Consider the following 15,491-nt stretch of genomic DNA (forward strand, 5'->3'; position numbering starts at 1 on the left):
TATAAATTGATAGACGTTCTCCAATAAAGGATTCCATTTTTAATGTTTTAAACCATATACTAATTACTAGCTACGTTGTACTAGCAAATTAACGTCGTGTGCATTGTTGTTGCTTCATAGTTCTACACTTCTACGATTATGTATGAACACGTAAACCATTTTAGACTAAATCACTCTAATCACTATACTGTGCTATGCCATACCATAGCAAACTGATTCTACAATAAGTCAATAGCACTTGTTTCATTTTCTTTATACACAAAATATACAATTTTTTTCTTATCTTCTCAAGAGGGCATAATTGATCATACATCATTGTTGTGACTTTGCTGCCAAATTCCTTAACTTGGAACCTGAATTGATGTAAGATATTAGCCTGTCCCACAAGGAAACTGTGGACCCAAAATATCTTACCATCACTGATTTTTTTGAACCTTCTCTGATGTATTCCAACTCCCTAGCAATGGCATTAGTATGTTTCTTGCTGTCTAGCTCATCAAGCAGTGGCAATGAGAGAGAGCCACTGGACTCAAGGTGTCTGATCCAACCCCTTAGTAAGAAATTTATCACCTGCACACAATGATATCATCTGAATGACCAATGCTACAATAATAATCTTGGACAAGAATTTTCAGAATGAACTCCAGTGGTATAACACTAACTCAAAGTCGAATAATCAAACTTTTCATGGCAGAATAATCGAATAAACAAACTTCTCATAGCCGAATAATCGAAAGTTTTCACAACAGCATAATCAAAACTTTTTATAGGGTAAGACACCGAGCCGCGCAAAAAGCGAGTCGAGAAGCCTCACCTACTCATAGGTTGGTGTAGGGGTCAACTTAACAATATAATAGGGCAAAATATTGTAGGTACATTTACATGTCCCCAACTATTTAAACATGGATCTATCATTGGTGTAACTGACTGAATTCATGTTGAAAGTGTCAATAAACATGAGACATTTTTGTGATAACAAAATTCTAGCAATGCTTTTTATTCTCTTAACCTCTTTTTTATTTTAATCTATTTGTGTATGGTAAGCATTTGCCATGAAGGGGAGCATTGGAGAAGGGTTGAGTTGTCTCTCTGTGACCTCAAAGCTACGGATTCAAGCAGTGGAATCTAATTATTAGGCTAGATGGTTTACATTACACCCTTTGGGATGCACTTTTAAGCATTTGCCATAACAGTCCATGGAACTAGAAAATGAGGAAGGGATGCTAGTTGCATACCTCAGGGACTTCATCATGAGGGCAGTGACCGGCAGGGCTGATCTGATAGTATGGAGCCTCAGGCACTTGTTTCTTCACTTGCACTCCCCAAATTGGCTTCACCCATGGATCTTCTTTCCCATACATCAGGCATATCGGCACATCGTTTTCTCTACATCTACATTGCAAACAACACTCAAAATCCTCAAGGTTTGAACCATAAATCATAAATGCATATCCATAGCCACAGCAGTATTCAAATTCTTAATGCTATAATTGTTTTAGTATTCTGCTACCTAGATAAAGCTTCAGCAAAAGATATTTCAGCCTGAGGAGCAAACATGATTGAAGCAAACGATGCTGCGGCAGCAGGGTGCCTTGTGGTTTCAATTATGCGCGAAAACACATTATCTACATTCGTCGAATGATCTGCATAAACCTGATTAAGCACCTGAGCAATGCTTGCAGGGTCACTAATTTTCTCCCACCTAAAGGTCAAAACAGAACGTTTTATAAGAAACATGCCTTTTCAAAGAGACAAATGAATAACATTGAATGAAACTTACACCAATTCTGTGAACCTCCTTATACTAGAAGGTAAAGGAAATGTTCCTGCCCATGGAAACAATTTCGCTATCCGTGGATTCTTGATTGGATTAGGAAGAAACCCCCAAAAAGGTGTTGCATTAAGCAATGTGACACCCTTCACCAAATGAGGGTTTCGTGCTGCGAAATACAATGCAACATATCCTCCTAGCGAGTTCCCCACAATATAAACAGGCTCCCGGATCACCTGCCGAAAACCGAAAACAGAGTCATTCCACTAAGAATCAATAAATTTTTCAAAGCAAGTAGTTGCAACCAATCTAAGACAATGTCATTTACCTCTTCAATGAAGTATCTAACTTGATCTTGCCACAAATCAGCAGAGTAAACAAGCTTAGTTGCCCAAGGTTCAGCTTCTTCTCCAAAACCCCATGAAGAAGTACTATCCCTATCCATATCCCTTTCACCTTCCTTAATCTTAGGGGCAGGGTCTTCAAAAGCAAGGGACATTCCTTGGCCTAGAAAATCCAGTGCCCACACTTTATTATCACGCCCCAAATCCTTAAGCTGTTTCTCATAATGGAAAGAACCAACACCAAAACCAGGAAGAAAAAGAACATTTGGTGAACCAATGTTTTCACAACCAGCTTTCTCATAGTGTACATTAAGTTTAGGTTTCCATTGCCAGAAACAACTACTTATAGGAGCACCAAATTCACCATTTGAACCATCTGGTAACCCCGGAACTAGAATCTTAGAAGCAGCCTGTTCATCAATCCCTGCAATTTCATCTTCACTACCAATCACATAACCATCAGAAGTTCCACCATAAACCCTGAAACTCTTCAATCTTCTGGACTCTTCTGGAACACTTAGTGACCTATCATGAAATCTCATGGAATCACTTCTGGGTACGGTGTTGGAACAAGAAATTCCATGATTTACAAAGCTTGGAAACCTTGATTGGCGTGAATTGAAGCTCTTTTCAACCAATTTCCACTTTGTCTGCACCACTTGGCAGCATGGTGTGGAACCATAACAGAGAACTTCCATACCCAAAAACTCAAATCTGCACTAACAAGCCATAGCAAGTGAACTCAGTAGAAATTCATCAAAAACTTTTGTGATCATCATATAAAGATTTCAACTTTAACTGCATACATATTTAATTTAACTTAATTATAATTCTAGTGAAAGAGACTATCTCAGCTGCTATTAAAAGCTTTAAATAGTAGAAAATTGAAAACGAAAAACAATAAATTAGTAGCAGTAGTAGTAGTTGTACCTTTTAAATTAATGAAGAAGGTAGCATGAGAATCTTCTTCTCGTTCCGGAAAAACTGGGAAAGTCCAGTGAGGTATTTTAATTAGAAAGATTCAGTTGAGTCAATGGGTTTATTTATTCGTTGCTTGCAAGGCTCTTCTTCTTTTACAAGCCAATAAAAAAAGAAAAAGAAAAAGAAAATAGAGAATGGAGAAGGGTCCGAAAATTGGGAAAGATGCAAGACATAGAGAAAGACAAGATGACACCTAATGAAACACGTGTTCGACATCCACCACCATTACCGAGGGACCGAATCTACCTACTTCTTTATCTCACACTTTTAACACGTGCCAACTTATATTTTTTCTCCTTTTTTTTTCTTTGAGTAAAGTATCGTTTTTGTCTCTAACGTTTGGGGTAAGTCCCAAAGTTGTCCCTAACGTTTCAATCGTCCTATTTAAGTCCCTAACATTTCAAAATTGACTCAATGTTGTCCTGCCGTTAGGGATCCGTTAATAGAATTAACGGCGGGACAAAATTGAGACAATTTTAAAACGTTGGGGACAAAAATAATACATAAAAATAAATTTTAATTTTATCCTTCAATAATATTAATTTTTACTGTACATAATATTCAATCGTTTTTTAAATTACAGTTAATCACATTACTTTTATTTTAAATAAATTAATTTTGTTATAATTTTATTCTTAAAGTAATGTAATTTTTTTATAAATAAATAAATTTTACACTTTCATTCTAAATAATGTAATTTTACTTTCATTATTTAATCACATTACTTATAATTTTTTTAATAATTTTCTACTTTCATTCTAAATAAATTAATTTTTTATAATTTTACATTTAAAGTAATGTAATTTTTTTTTATAAATAAATAACTTTTACACTTTCATTCTAAATAATATCATTTTACTTTCATTACTTAATCACATTACTTATATTTTTTTTTAATTTTACACTTTCATTCTAAATAAATAAATTTTTTATAATTTTATACTTAAGTATTGTAATTCTTTTATAAATAAATAAATTTTATACTTTCATTCTAAATAATGTAATTTTACTTTCATTACTTAATCACATTACTTATAATTTTTTTTATAATTTTACACTTTCATTCAAAATAAATTAATTTTTTTATACTTTTACTCTTTCATTCTAAATAATGTAATTTTACTTTCATTACTCAATCACATTATTTATATTTTTTTTATAATTTTACACTTTCATTCTATTCATATTACATTATTTATTTAGAATAAAAGTGTAAAATTTATTTATTTATAAAAAAATTACATTACTTTAAGTATAAAATAAAAAAAATTATTTAGAATAAAAGTGATGTGATTAAGTGTAAATGTGATTAAAAATAATTGAATACTATGTATAGTAAAAAATTATTATTATTGAAGAATAAAATTAAAATTTATTTCTATGTATCATTTTTGTCCCCAACGTTTTCGTCCTATTTAAGTCCCTAACGTTTCAAAATCGTTTCAATTTTGTCCCGCCGTCAATTTTATTAACGGATCCCTAACGGTAGGACAACATTGAGTCAATTTTGAAACGTTGGGGACTTAAATAGGACGATTGAAATGTTAGGGACAACTTTGAGACTTACCCCAAACGTTGGGAACAAAAACGATACTTTATATATTTACTTAAGTGCTGACAAATTTTAGATTTACACTAAAATTAATCATCAAAATCAACTAATAATATGAAAAATTTATTTAAGTATCACTAAATTATAAAAATACTTTTTATTTTTTATTATATTTAACAAAATTTTAATAATAAAAATAAAATAAAAACTACCATTTATATTTTTTTTAAAAATTTTTTGTATTTGAAAAATTATGTTTTTAATATTATAAATAAAAAAATATTTTTTTATTATTTCACTCAAATATAATTGTTAAGTAAAATATCTAAATATAAAATTATTTTTATTTTTTAAAATTTTAAAAAATTAATTTAAAATATTTTTTATTAAAATTTATCTAAATAAATTTAAATTTATATTAAAATATAAATTATTTATTAAAAATAAATTAAATAATATATGTATATATAAATATATAATGACTAATTTTAATAAATAATTTTAATATATAAATAATATTCTTAAAAATTAAATATCGATTTTAATTCACTTTAAATATGTGGGAGAAATATGAGAATTTTTTTTATTTTTTATTGGTGTATATTTTTGTGCTTACAAAATTTTATTCCGACTTATTTAAAAGTAGAGATAGAGTGAAGTGGAATCTACTTTTTTATTTTTTAATCTTATGAGTAAATATTAGAATCCTTTTTTATTTATTTTTTCGGTGAGAAGTTTATTTATTTATTTATTTCATTTTGAAATCTGCCGTGAAACTTATTTTCAGCATGCGAAAAGCACATCAATTATTTTTTTTGTCTTAAAAGTATATATTAAAATATAAAATATATATTAAAAATAAGTTAAATAATATATATATATATATACAAATACATAATAACTAATTTTAATATATAAATAATATTTTTAAAAAATTAAATATCAAATTTAATTCACTATAAATATGTCGAAAAAATATGAGAAGTTTTTTTATTGGTGAATTTTTTCGTGTTTTTAAAATTTTGTTCGGACTTATTTAAAAGTAGAAATAGAATAAAGTAGAATTTACTTTTTTATTTTTTAATCTTATGAGTAAATATTAGATATTTTTTATTTATTTTTTGGGTGAGAAGTTTATTTATTTATTTTTTCATTTTAAAATCTGCCAGTGAAAATTATTTTCAGCATGGAAAAACAGAACAAATTTTTTTTTTGTCTTAAAAGTATATCAACTTTTTTCTTTATTAGGTGGATTAAACAGTGAAGGAAGGGCGTTAGAGCTTACTAATAATATAGGGTTTCTTTCATCTTTCAGCTTGATTGGAATCGATTCTATGATTGAATAGCAGAAGTGCTACTTAGTAGTAGAAACTCGGAGAGACAGACAGAGAGGGGACTCAATCATACCTGCTAACTCCTAGGATGATAAGTAGGTCCTTTGTTTTTGACAGGAATAGTTCCAGCCTTTGTAGCCCCTCGGGAGAGTGAGTCTACTTAGCGAACTGGTTACTTCCAATTACGTAAATCAATAGTTCAAACCGCCCTAATCTTTAACACGTCATGATCGTACAAAAAGTAAGGAGTTACTAACCTATTCTCCTTATTTACTATTTAATATTGAGCCTTTAGGTCGATGTTGCATTTCAGTTTATAAGAAAATACCAGAAAATTATTTGTAGTAATTCAAATCACACAATTATTAATAATAATAAATGCTATACAAATGAATTCAATATAAAACTCAAATACAATACCTATCCATCTGGATAAAATAAAACTTAAAGTGACAAGGGCGAGGGAACTCTATAAAAATAACAGGAATCACAAGTAAATCTACTAGTCGTCTGCATCTTCTAACTGAATTTTCGAACCTGTGTCACTGAAAGGGTGGAAGATTTTGGGGTGAGAACAAACCACACATTCTCAGTAGGGAATGGGAATGCCGTAAAAGTAATGAATTTAATGCAAATAATTAACTTACTTAGTAAAACTATTTTGTTAACCCTTTGGAAATATTTTTATTTTTACTTTAGATAAATAATTACTTTTCTTTAAATTTCTAAACTCAAAACAAATTTTAAATATAAAACTAGTCACATTTTCTGTCTCTCAGCCACATAGTTAATTCTCAGTCAAATGTCAACTCGTAATCACTTTAATATACTCACAAACAAATAGTGCAAGTAAGAGATTCAATTCAATGTACAAGCAAGTCACAACAAGACAAACAATACAATCACAAAGTAATAAAACAAGCAAGCGCAATCAAATGCAAATGTGCAAACAACATGATGCATGTCTATCCCTAACGCAGGCCATGAGCTCATGTGTCGGTTGCCTACCCGCTCCCGACATTACTCGGGCACAAGTCCCAGATATGGCTTTCCAGATGCATCAGTGTGCTTATAAGTCGTACGGCTAGGCCGCATCAGTGTGACTTTCCAAATCAATAAGCGTACATCTGGAAAACAGTTCTCAGTGTATGGGCGTCCCCACTTTACATTTGGCACTAAGGCCCAAACAATGTCACATCTGCTCTCCTGTGGCAGACGCTTCATTAATTAATATATTCCTTTAACCTTTGTTCTCTGCTCTCCTGTGGCAGAGATTCCTTTTCTTAAAAAAACAAACTCAAAACAACACTTAGAACAAAATCTCTCCTTACAAAATTGGATTTAAAACATTATGTTTTTCTTAATAAATCTAGTTTAAAAATAGAATACACCTTTTCTCAACTAAATAAATCTCAAATAATTTAATTTTCCAAAACCAAATCTTTTAAAATAACTTTTCAAATAAAACCTCAGATTTTTATAAAATTTCGGCAGCACTTCCCCTAAAACTCGGGGTTAGCCACCCTTTTTCGGGTCCCAACTGAACCATTTTTAACCTCTTTTCAATCGAGAAATCAAATACATATTCATCAAATTCAGTCACAAACACAACTCAAACTCATCATTCAGTCATTTTAAACAATCATAAATTATTTACAAATACCCACTAGACTTTCATGGCATTCATAGTTTAAAAACAGTTAATTTCAAAACAAAATTCCCTACCTCCGTATGAAATCAAAATCAACAAAAGTTTCGGAAAAACTTTCTGACCGAGCTGCTGAAAAGAAAAATGTCAAAAATCGTCTGTGCCTCCTAAAATTCCAATTGGCCGAACTCAAGAGAAAGGGGAGCTATATTACCGTCAGCTTTCACCGAACAAAAATAATATCAACGCGTAGAAGAGAAAAATACAAATACTTTTACCGGATTAGATTTTTTTATTGGAGTTATAAATCGCCAAAAATCAAGACCGGAAATTCGAAGGTTTTACGGTTCTCCTCACCCACACTCTCGATCTCTCTCTTTCTTTCTTTTTCTTAGTGGTTCGGTGATTCAGCGAAAGAAATGCAAAATGATGATGATTATTGAAATAAAAAAACTTAAGTCTCATTAGTTATACATGCAAAGAAAACATGTGTCATGCTTTATATATATATACTTTCATGCATATAAGCCATATTCGGCTTGCTTTCTTTATATATATATATATATATATATATATATATATATATATATATATAGTGGCTTATATATATAAAATAATGTCCTTCGGCCATTTTTTTCTTTTTGAATAATAATAATAATAATAGTAATAACAATATTTATAAAAATCAATTTAGATTATAACTATCAATATAATTTTTGATAGATAATTCAAAATAATAGAATAAGTCATAATTAAATTAAATTTTATTTTTAAATTTAAAATATAAAATTTAATTTTAAAAACTTGGGTTGTTATAAACAGTTTTTAATTTTAGGTATTATTCATGCATTACACACTCATACACATTGTATGAGTATATTTTTTCTCTTGTAAAATTTAAATAAATTATGTTATGTATATACTAAAATCAACCACTAAAATTATTAATATAAAATACATATTAAATTTATAAATATATATTAAAAATAAATTAAATAATATATATAAATTATATATATTTATACATAATATATTGATGATTAATTTTAATCACTAATATTAATATATAAATAACATTTTTAAACTTAAATTCGAATGTAATTATTAAAAAAACATATAATATACCAATCAAGCAAGCCTCCATCAACTTAAATATATGATAGAGTGACGTTGGGCTTTTTTTTATCCAGCGAAAAACAAAAGACTCGCATTAGTGTAGAACTGTAGATCTTCTAAGGTTCAAAACAATTTAATTAAGTTTTTTTTTTAAAATAGTTTAAATAATAAATAATTATATTAAAAATAATTTATAAATAAGTTATTTTGTATTTAAATTTTTAGTTTTAAAAGTGCTTATTTTATAAAAATGTGATAAAAAATAGTAGTATTATGAAAAAAGTCATTTTTTTAACTTCTCTATAAACTTCTAAATAGCTTCTTAAAAAGCTGTAATTTAGTTTTAAAAATTATACTAGACATTAATACTATTACTTTTTATAAATAAAAAACTCAAAAAAATTACTTTTAAAATTTCTCAAACGGATCTTAAATCTCATTATTTTTAGTGCATTACACCTAAATGAATTCTATTTTAAAATTAATTTCTATGAAGTTTGATAATCAAGTTAATACCCAATTTTAAATTGGCTAAATTAATGATGTTAGTGAAATGTTGACTTGTAAAATTATTATGAGAAATATGTTTTCTAACTAATTAAATTGGTTTTTCAATATTTATATAATAATCAAATTGATCATTTAATTTTAAAATTTATTTAGTCTTTTAGTTTTAAACCGTATATTAAATTATTATTTTTTTTTGTAATGAGCCAGTTAACCATTTTAACAAAAGCTAATATAAACGTTAAAAAAATTATTAGCAAAATCTTTCTAATAATTATTATTATTTATTTATACTTTTTAACTATAATAATTTTGATTTTGATTGAAGAATAAATATCTATTTTCAGTTATGAATAATTTACACATTGATAAAGTTAATCACAAATAATTTAAATAAATTTTATATTTATGAATATTCAGTTTTATTAGACATCTTTAACCAATTGTTAATTTAAATAGATGCCGTACGCGTTAGTCTCTTTAATATTGACAATTGGTCATAAATGTATAATAAAACTAAACATTGATGGATATAAAATTTATTTAAATTATTTTCAATTAATTGTCGACATCTAAATTATTTATAGTTAGAAATGAATATAGCATAAAATACTTGTAAGCATGTGGAAAATCTGAAAAAAGTGAGGAGCATATAGCATTAAATTAAGCTTGGTCCCCATAACCCAATAACCAAATCACGTGGCATGAATTAGGATTATGGATAACCCCACGAGGGATGATAAGGTCACTTAGGTTATGTTTGGTTGAAAAGAAAGAAATAAAAAAAAAATAAAAAAAATAGATAATTATTTTTAGATGTGTTTAGATAAAAAAAATAAAAAAAAAATATTATAAAAAGATAATTTTATTTTTATATTATAAAATATATTAAAAAAATGAAAGGATAGTATTAAAAGTAGAGAAAAAAATATTAGTTTTTTTATCCATTTTTTTTTTAATATTGAAGAGAAAAAAAATTGGTGAGTCCCACTATTTTTTTTTATTCATTTTTTTTCCTCTCTAATTTTTCCCATCAACCAAATAATAGAAAATAATCATTTTTCTTCCCATTTTCTTTCCTCTCTTTTCTTTCTTTTCATTTTCTTCTGAAACAAACCTACTGTTAGAGTAAAACTCCTCCCTCGTTATTACTATAGTACCATTTATAAAAGAGGAGTGTTAGGAAGTTAGTAATTTTTGTATTTTATAATCATTAATTGACTTATTAATAGTATTTTTAATAATTCTGAGATTAAATCAAATAATGTGAAATTATTCAATTTTTTTTATAATTAAATGTTAGCTAACTTTTTAAAAAATTGTTGATCCCAATACTTTTTTTTTATAAAATGAATCTAAAGTTTTTTAACCTTTAAAAAATAATATTGCGGTCCTTATTTATTTTCTTCATGCGATCGAAAGAATTTTTTTGTCAATTTTCGAATAAAAAATAACTAGAAAAGTTTAATGGTCAGAAGATGTTAGAAGAGTATTTTGATCACACGAAAAAAATAGATAAAGACCGCATTATTATTTTTTAACGTTGAAGTTTTACTCCAATTTTTATTATAATTCCCTCTTTTCACTTGCCAGTTTTCATATGCTCCTCATTAACTCACTAAATACGCTCTCTAGTGATGATGGTCATAAGCTTTTGCACAAGTTTCTTCTGTTAAAAGAAAATGCATGGGTTCTGTTAGCCTATATCTTTTAGTCTTTTTAAGATTTACACCAATAATTCTTTTATGTTTTTTGTTATTAATTATTTAAAAAATACTACTTATTCTTTAAAATTTAATCTTTAGTTAGTCTTTAAATTTAATAATATATTATTTTAATTTTTTAATTAATTATGTCTCTTATTTTTAAAAATTTATTATTATTTAATTAATTTAAATATTCACTAAGCTATTAAACTACTAATTATTCAAAAAATAAAAAAAAGTTATTTATTTTTTATTTTTTATTTTATTTAAAAACTAAATAAAGAATAATATTTAAAAGATATCTTAAAAATAGTGTACTATCTTAGTTTTTAAGATTTTGGTTATGTGTTAATATTAATATTTAAATTATTTTATTTTTGTCTCAAAATTTTAATTCATTTTTTTATTCTATAGTTAAAATTATTTTTTTAAAAAAATATTATTTGTTCTATTATTACCATTTTATTTCTTCATTTGTTTATGCATATATTATTGTTTATAAAGAAACAAATTTGGCTAGTACTTCATTTATTTCAGAAAATTTATTACAATAAAATAGACCAAAATTGAGAGTGATAGGATAATTGACCAAAAATATATTATCCAACTTATTTCTATTAATATATGATGGATATTTAGGGTTGATGAGAACTAAGAAAGAGAAGGACAATAGTAACTTAACGTGAAGGTTTCCCTAACATTTTGCGTGCCAGGATTTCCGATTCGTATATATATGAATTTGTTTAAGATATTCTAATTCTAAATATTGCAACTTGCAAGATTCTTTCAGCTTCAATATGAGTGTTCTTTAAAATTCATTTTTCTTTTTTGTGCTTTATAAAAAAAAGGGAAAAATAATATTTGTCGTGTTTTAGAAACTGATTAACATTAAAATGAATGAGTTACAATTAGGCTAAATGGGATTTTTCAGCCACGATTTAAATCTAGCTAGAAAGAAGTGATAATTAAGCAACTAAAAAGAAATAAACTAAAGAAAATTTTGTGTTGCGTGCCAGCAGAAAAAGAATCAGATCAAAGTGCAGAAGAATCAACAATTGATGGGAACTAAGGATATTTTTGACAAACATTTTTCATAATAATTGCAAATGTTTCATAATCTAAAGGAATATATTAGTACGATAAAAAGAAAAATAACTACACCAATAAAATGAGATTGAATTACTCCAATAAAATTGAACACTAAATAACCCAATAAAAGGAGAAAATACTAACCAAATTCAATGGGTTAAGTAGCCATAAAACATGTTTAGAATATAGTTAGTTATTATTTATTTATTCAGAAATTAGAATAACCGCACGCACAATTCTCGTTTGGTAATAACAGAGGAGCCAAATCCTTTGGTAATATAGTTGAATCTTCCTTTGTAAATTATCGTTTTTCTCCATAATATTTAGAGTAAATTTTATTTGTCTTTTTAATATTTGAATCGTTTTATTTGTATTTTTAACATTTATAAAAATAATTTAATATTATCTTACTATTAATTATAAATTATATTTTTTAATTATTTTTATTTAGAAGTGTGTTCATTCTTAATTAGATCTCATTTGAATGTGTTCGATTTTAATATTTTATTCACTATTTGTTCAAGTTCAATTATGCCCCTACAAAAGTGAGTGAGGGATTAGTTTAAATATTATTCGAAATGAATCATCAATTCTGTCATAAACATTTGTATTCTAACATCAATAAGAAATTTTTAAAACTTTAACTAAAGCTTATAATATATAATTGACAGTAGAATAATATTAAATCACTTTACAAATGTTAAGAATACAATTAAAATATAAGGTAAAAGATATATTATTTTAGATATAAAAAAAGAAAACTTAAGAAAAATTCAATAAGGTGTTGCTTTAGGTATTAGAAAAGAAAAAGTATAAGGAGTCAAGTGTCCACCAACTAAGAATTGAACAACTCAATTAATAATGATTAATTTTAAATTATTTTTTAAAATCAAAATTTGATTAATTGACATTAATGGTATTTTTGAATCACAACTTACCCTAATTTATTTTCACTTTCACTCACCATTCACCACACAAAACCACAAATCCTAATCCCTCTTCCCAATGCCCGACACTGTCGCGGTTTCGTGCTCGCGCCGCTAGCGTCGTCGCAGCACCGTCCTCGCGCGCCATCGCTGGTCGTCCTTGCATCCTTCTCTGCCACCTCATCTGCCGTTCGTGTAGGAAAGACAGCCACCATCGTGCTTCTACTTCATCCTCCTCGCATTCCATCGCGACTCCCCATCGTTCGCCACTCACACTCCACGACTCCCCATCCGTCGCGACGCAGCCACCACCAGGTCTCCATTCGCAACGCGCGATCAATTACTCCGATCCATGGCGACTCCTCCACTCATCGCAACATGTCACCACGAGTCCCTTATTGTCCACGCAACGCCGTCCAAGACGTCGTCATCGGCCACCCTGCGGCTCTTCTTCTCCTCCTCCTATTTGATTTTGAATGATTTTTTAATTAGTTTTTTATGTTTCTTTTTTCTACCGCTCAAATGATTCTTTTTATTAGTTTTGGATAATTCTTTTTCCTATGTTTTGTATGTTTCTTTCTTAGGATTTGGATGATTGTTTTTCCTATATTTTATATGTTTTTTTTCTTAGAATTTGGAAGATTCTTTATTATCTTATGTTTTGGTGCTTTTTGTTTTTTGGAGTTTCGAAGTTTTTTTTAAAAGAAGAATTAGTGTTTGCGTAATAAATGATAAAAGGTGAATTAGAGTAAGAAGAGGCAATTAATAATCATTAATTTTGTATCTTTTAAAAAAAGAAATTTAAATAAAACACTAATTAATGACAATTAATGTTATTAATTAGTATAGAATATAATTCAAAAATATTTGTTGGCTTATTATTGGCTAGACTCCTCTTGATTTTCTAGCGAGATTTATTAAAAAAAGACAACTGCAAATAAACTTAGATAATTGTTGCTTTAAGTCTATAAAAAAAGAATCAGAAAAAACTTATACAAGTGTTACTTTAGGTATATGAAAAGATAATTTTAAAAAAATCTGGACAAGTGTTGTTTTATGTATTAAAAAATACAATTCGTAAAAAGAGTTACCATAAAATTTTTGTTAAAGTGTTGTGTTTGATCCTCTAAGGCAACTCTCATGTGGAATTGCGTTTTTTGTAAAAAAAAAGTAACGTTTTCTGAATGTTACTATAAAAAGGATTTTTTTTTATATATAAAAGTGATACATAAAAGTATTGTCTTAGACCAAAAGTAACGAGCTAATTAGCGGTCGTATAGCCATTCATCCAAAAAACGTTATATTTTGTCAAAAAAGTATTTGATCAAAGATAATACTTTTTTTTATTATAGACAACGTTTTTAAAGAGCTGTCTCAATTTAAATTTATTTTAGTACAAATAAAACGATTGAAATATCAAAAACATAAATAAAACTTATCACAAACGTCAAAAACAAAACAATGTTAATAGTAATCTTTATTTATTTGTTTGTATTTACTATTTTCACGTTTCGATAAATAAATCATAAAAGTAGTGTCACGTTTTAATAAACAAATCATAAAACTATACCATTTTTATTTTATTTTATGGTATTTAGTTAATTAATTAATTAGTTTTAGCCAGTCAATTATATATAGCGGCCTCATGTATGTATCCAAATATTTTACAATTAATTAAATTATACTATATTATTTAATTTGAGATTGGTTTACAGTGCACATAAATCTCATATTTTGTAAAACATGAAAGATATATTGTTCTACAACTCTCGTGATTTCTATTATAATTATTCATGATCAATTAGAAAATAAGGTGGCGCTGGCACCGAAATTTGTTGGAGCTACAGAGATAAAAGACCTTCGACCGATTAGTATGGTGGGGTGTGTTTATAAGGTCATATCTAAGGTGTTGGTTCGGAGGATGCGGAAAGTGATGCCAGATCTAGTGGGCGAGATTCAGAGTGCATTTGTGCAGGGCAGAAAAATTCACGATGGGGCTTTGATAGCTTGTGAAACAGTGCACTGGCTGAAGGCAAGAAAGCGGAGATCAGCGATAATTAAACTGGATTTTCAAAAGGCTTATGATAGGGTGAAATGGAGCTTTGTGGATATCGTGCTGCAGAAGATGGGCTTTGGATATCGGTGGCGGGGGTGGATTCAGGAGTGTGTATGTTCTGCTTCTATGTCAGTTCTTATAAATGGATCTCCCGCTAAGCCGTTCAAAATGGAAAGGGGTCTACGACAAGGAGATCCTTTATCTCCATTTTTGTTTGTCCTGGTTGTCGATGTGCTTCATAGAATGATCGGGGAGGCGGTGAGGAATGGGCGCATATCGCCGCTGTTGGTTGGTCGAGATAACATTGAGTTGTCGCACTTACAGTTTGTGGATGATACTATCCTATTCTGTCCTCCAGAGGAAGAGACCATAAGGAATTACAAGCGCCTACTGCGTTGCTTTGAGCTGATGTCTGGTTTGAATATTAATTTTGAAAAGTCCAGTTTCATTCCGATTAATTG

The 15,491-nt window shown here is 28.2% G+C and overlaps 1 protein-coding gene across 2 annotated transcripts; it reads right to left on the bottom strand.

The window, feature by feature from the left end:
• Positions 1 to 11: 11 nt before the first annotated feature.
• Positions 12 to 3,258, bottom strand: LOC130969402 (pheophytinase, chloroplastic). Of its 2 annotated transcripts, none has more exons than XM_057895096.1 (6): positions 3,046 to 3,234; positions 2,100 to 2,834; positions 1,781 to 2,007; positions 1,511 to 1,702; positions 1,236 to 1,392; positions 12 to 570 (listed from the first exon to the last, which is right to left on the bottom strand). In XM_057895096.1, exons 2-6 carry the CDS (start codon positions 2,811 to 2,813, stop codon positions 313 to 315), a joined length of 1,548 nt encoding a protein of 515 aa, XP_057751079.1. In that variant the 5' UTR covers positions 2,814 to 2,834; positions 3,046 to 3,234; the 3' UTR covers positions 12 to 312. The 2 variants fall into 2 exon arrangements, with proteins under 2 accessions (XP_057751079.1, XP_057751080.1); XM_057895097.1 differs by having other exon boundaries at positions 14 to 570; positions 2,100 to 2,829; positions 3,046 to 3,258.
• Between the last annotated feature and the right edge of the window lie 12,233 nt (positions 3,259 to 15,491).

The sequence above is a fragment of the Arachis stenosperma genome, chromosome 3 (genome assembly GCF_014773155.1).
Source record: "Arachis stenosperma cultivar V10309 chromosome 3, arast.V10309.gnm1.PFL2, whole genome shotgun sequence".
In the NCBI taxonomy this organism is placed as follows: domain Eukaryota; kingdom Viridiplantae; phylum Streptophyta; class Magnoliopsida; order Fabales; family Fabaceae; genus Arachis; species Arachis stenosperma.

Bases quoted from the DNA above. Each gene is read 5' to 3' on its own strand.
- LOC130969402 (XM_057895096.1), bottom strand. From the start codon at position 2,813: ATGGAAGTTCTCTGTTATGGTTCCACACCATGCTGCCAAGTGGTGCAG. The intron at 2,008-2,099 runs GTAAATGACATT...GGTTTTCGGCAG, and splicing joins TTAGATACTTCATTGAAGAG to GTGATCCGGGAGCCTGTTTA. The intron at 1,393-1,510 runs GTAGCAGAATAC...TTTGCAATGTAG, and splicing joins TTTGCTGAAGCTTTATCTAG to ATGTAGAGAAAACGATGTGC.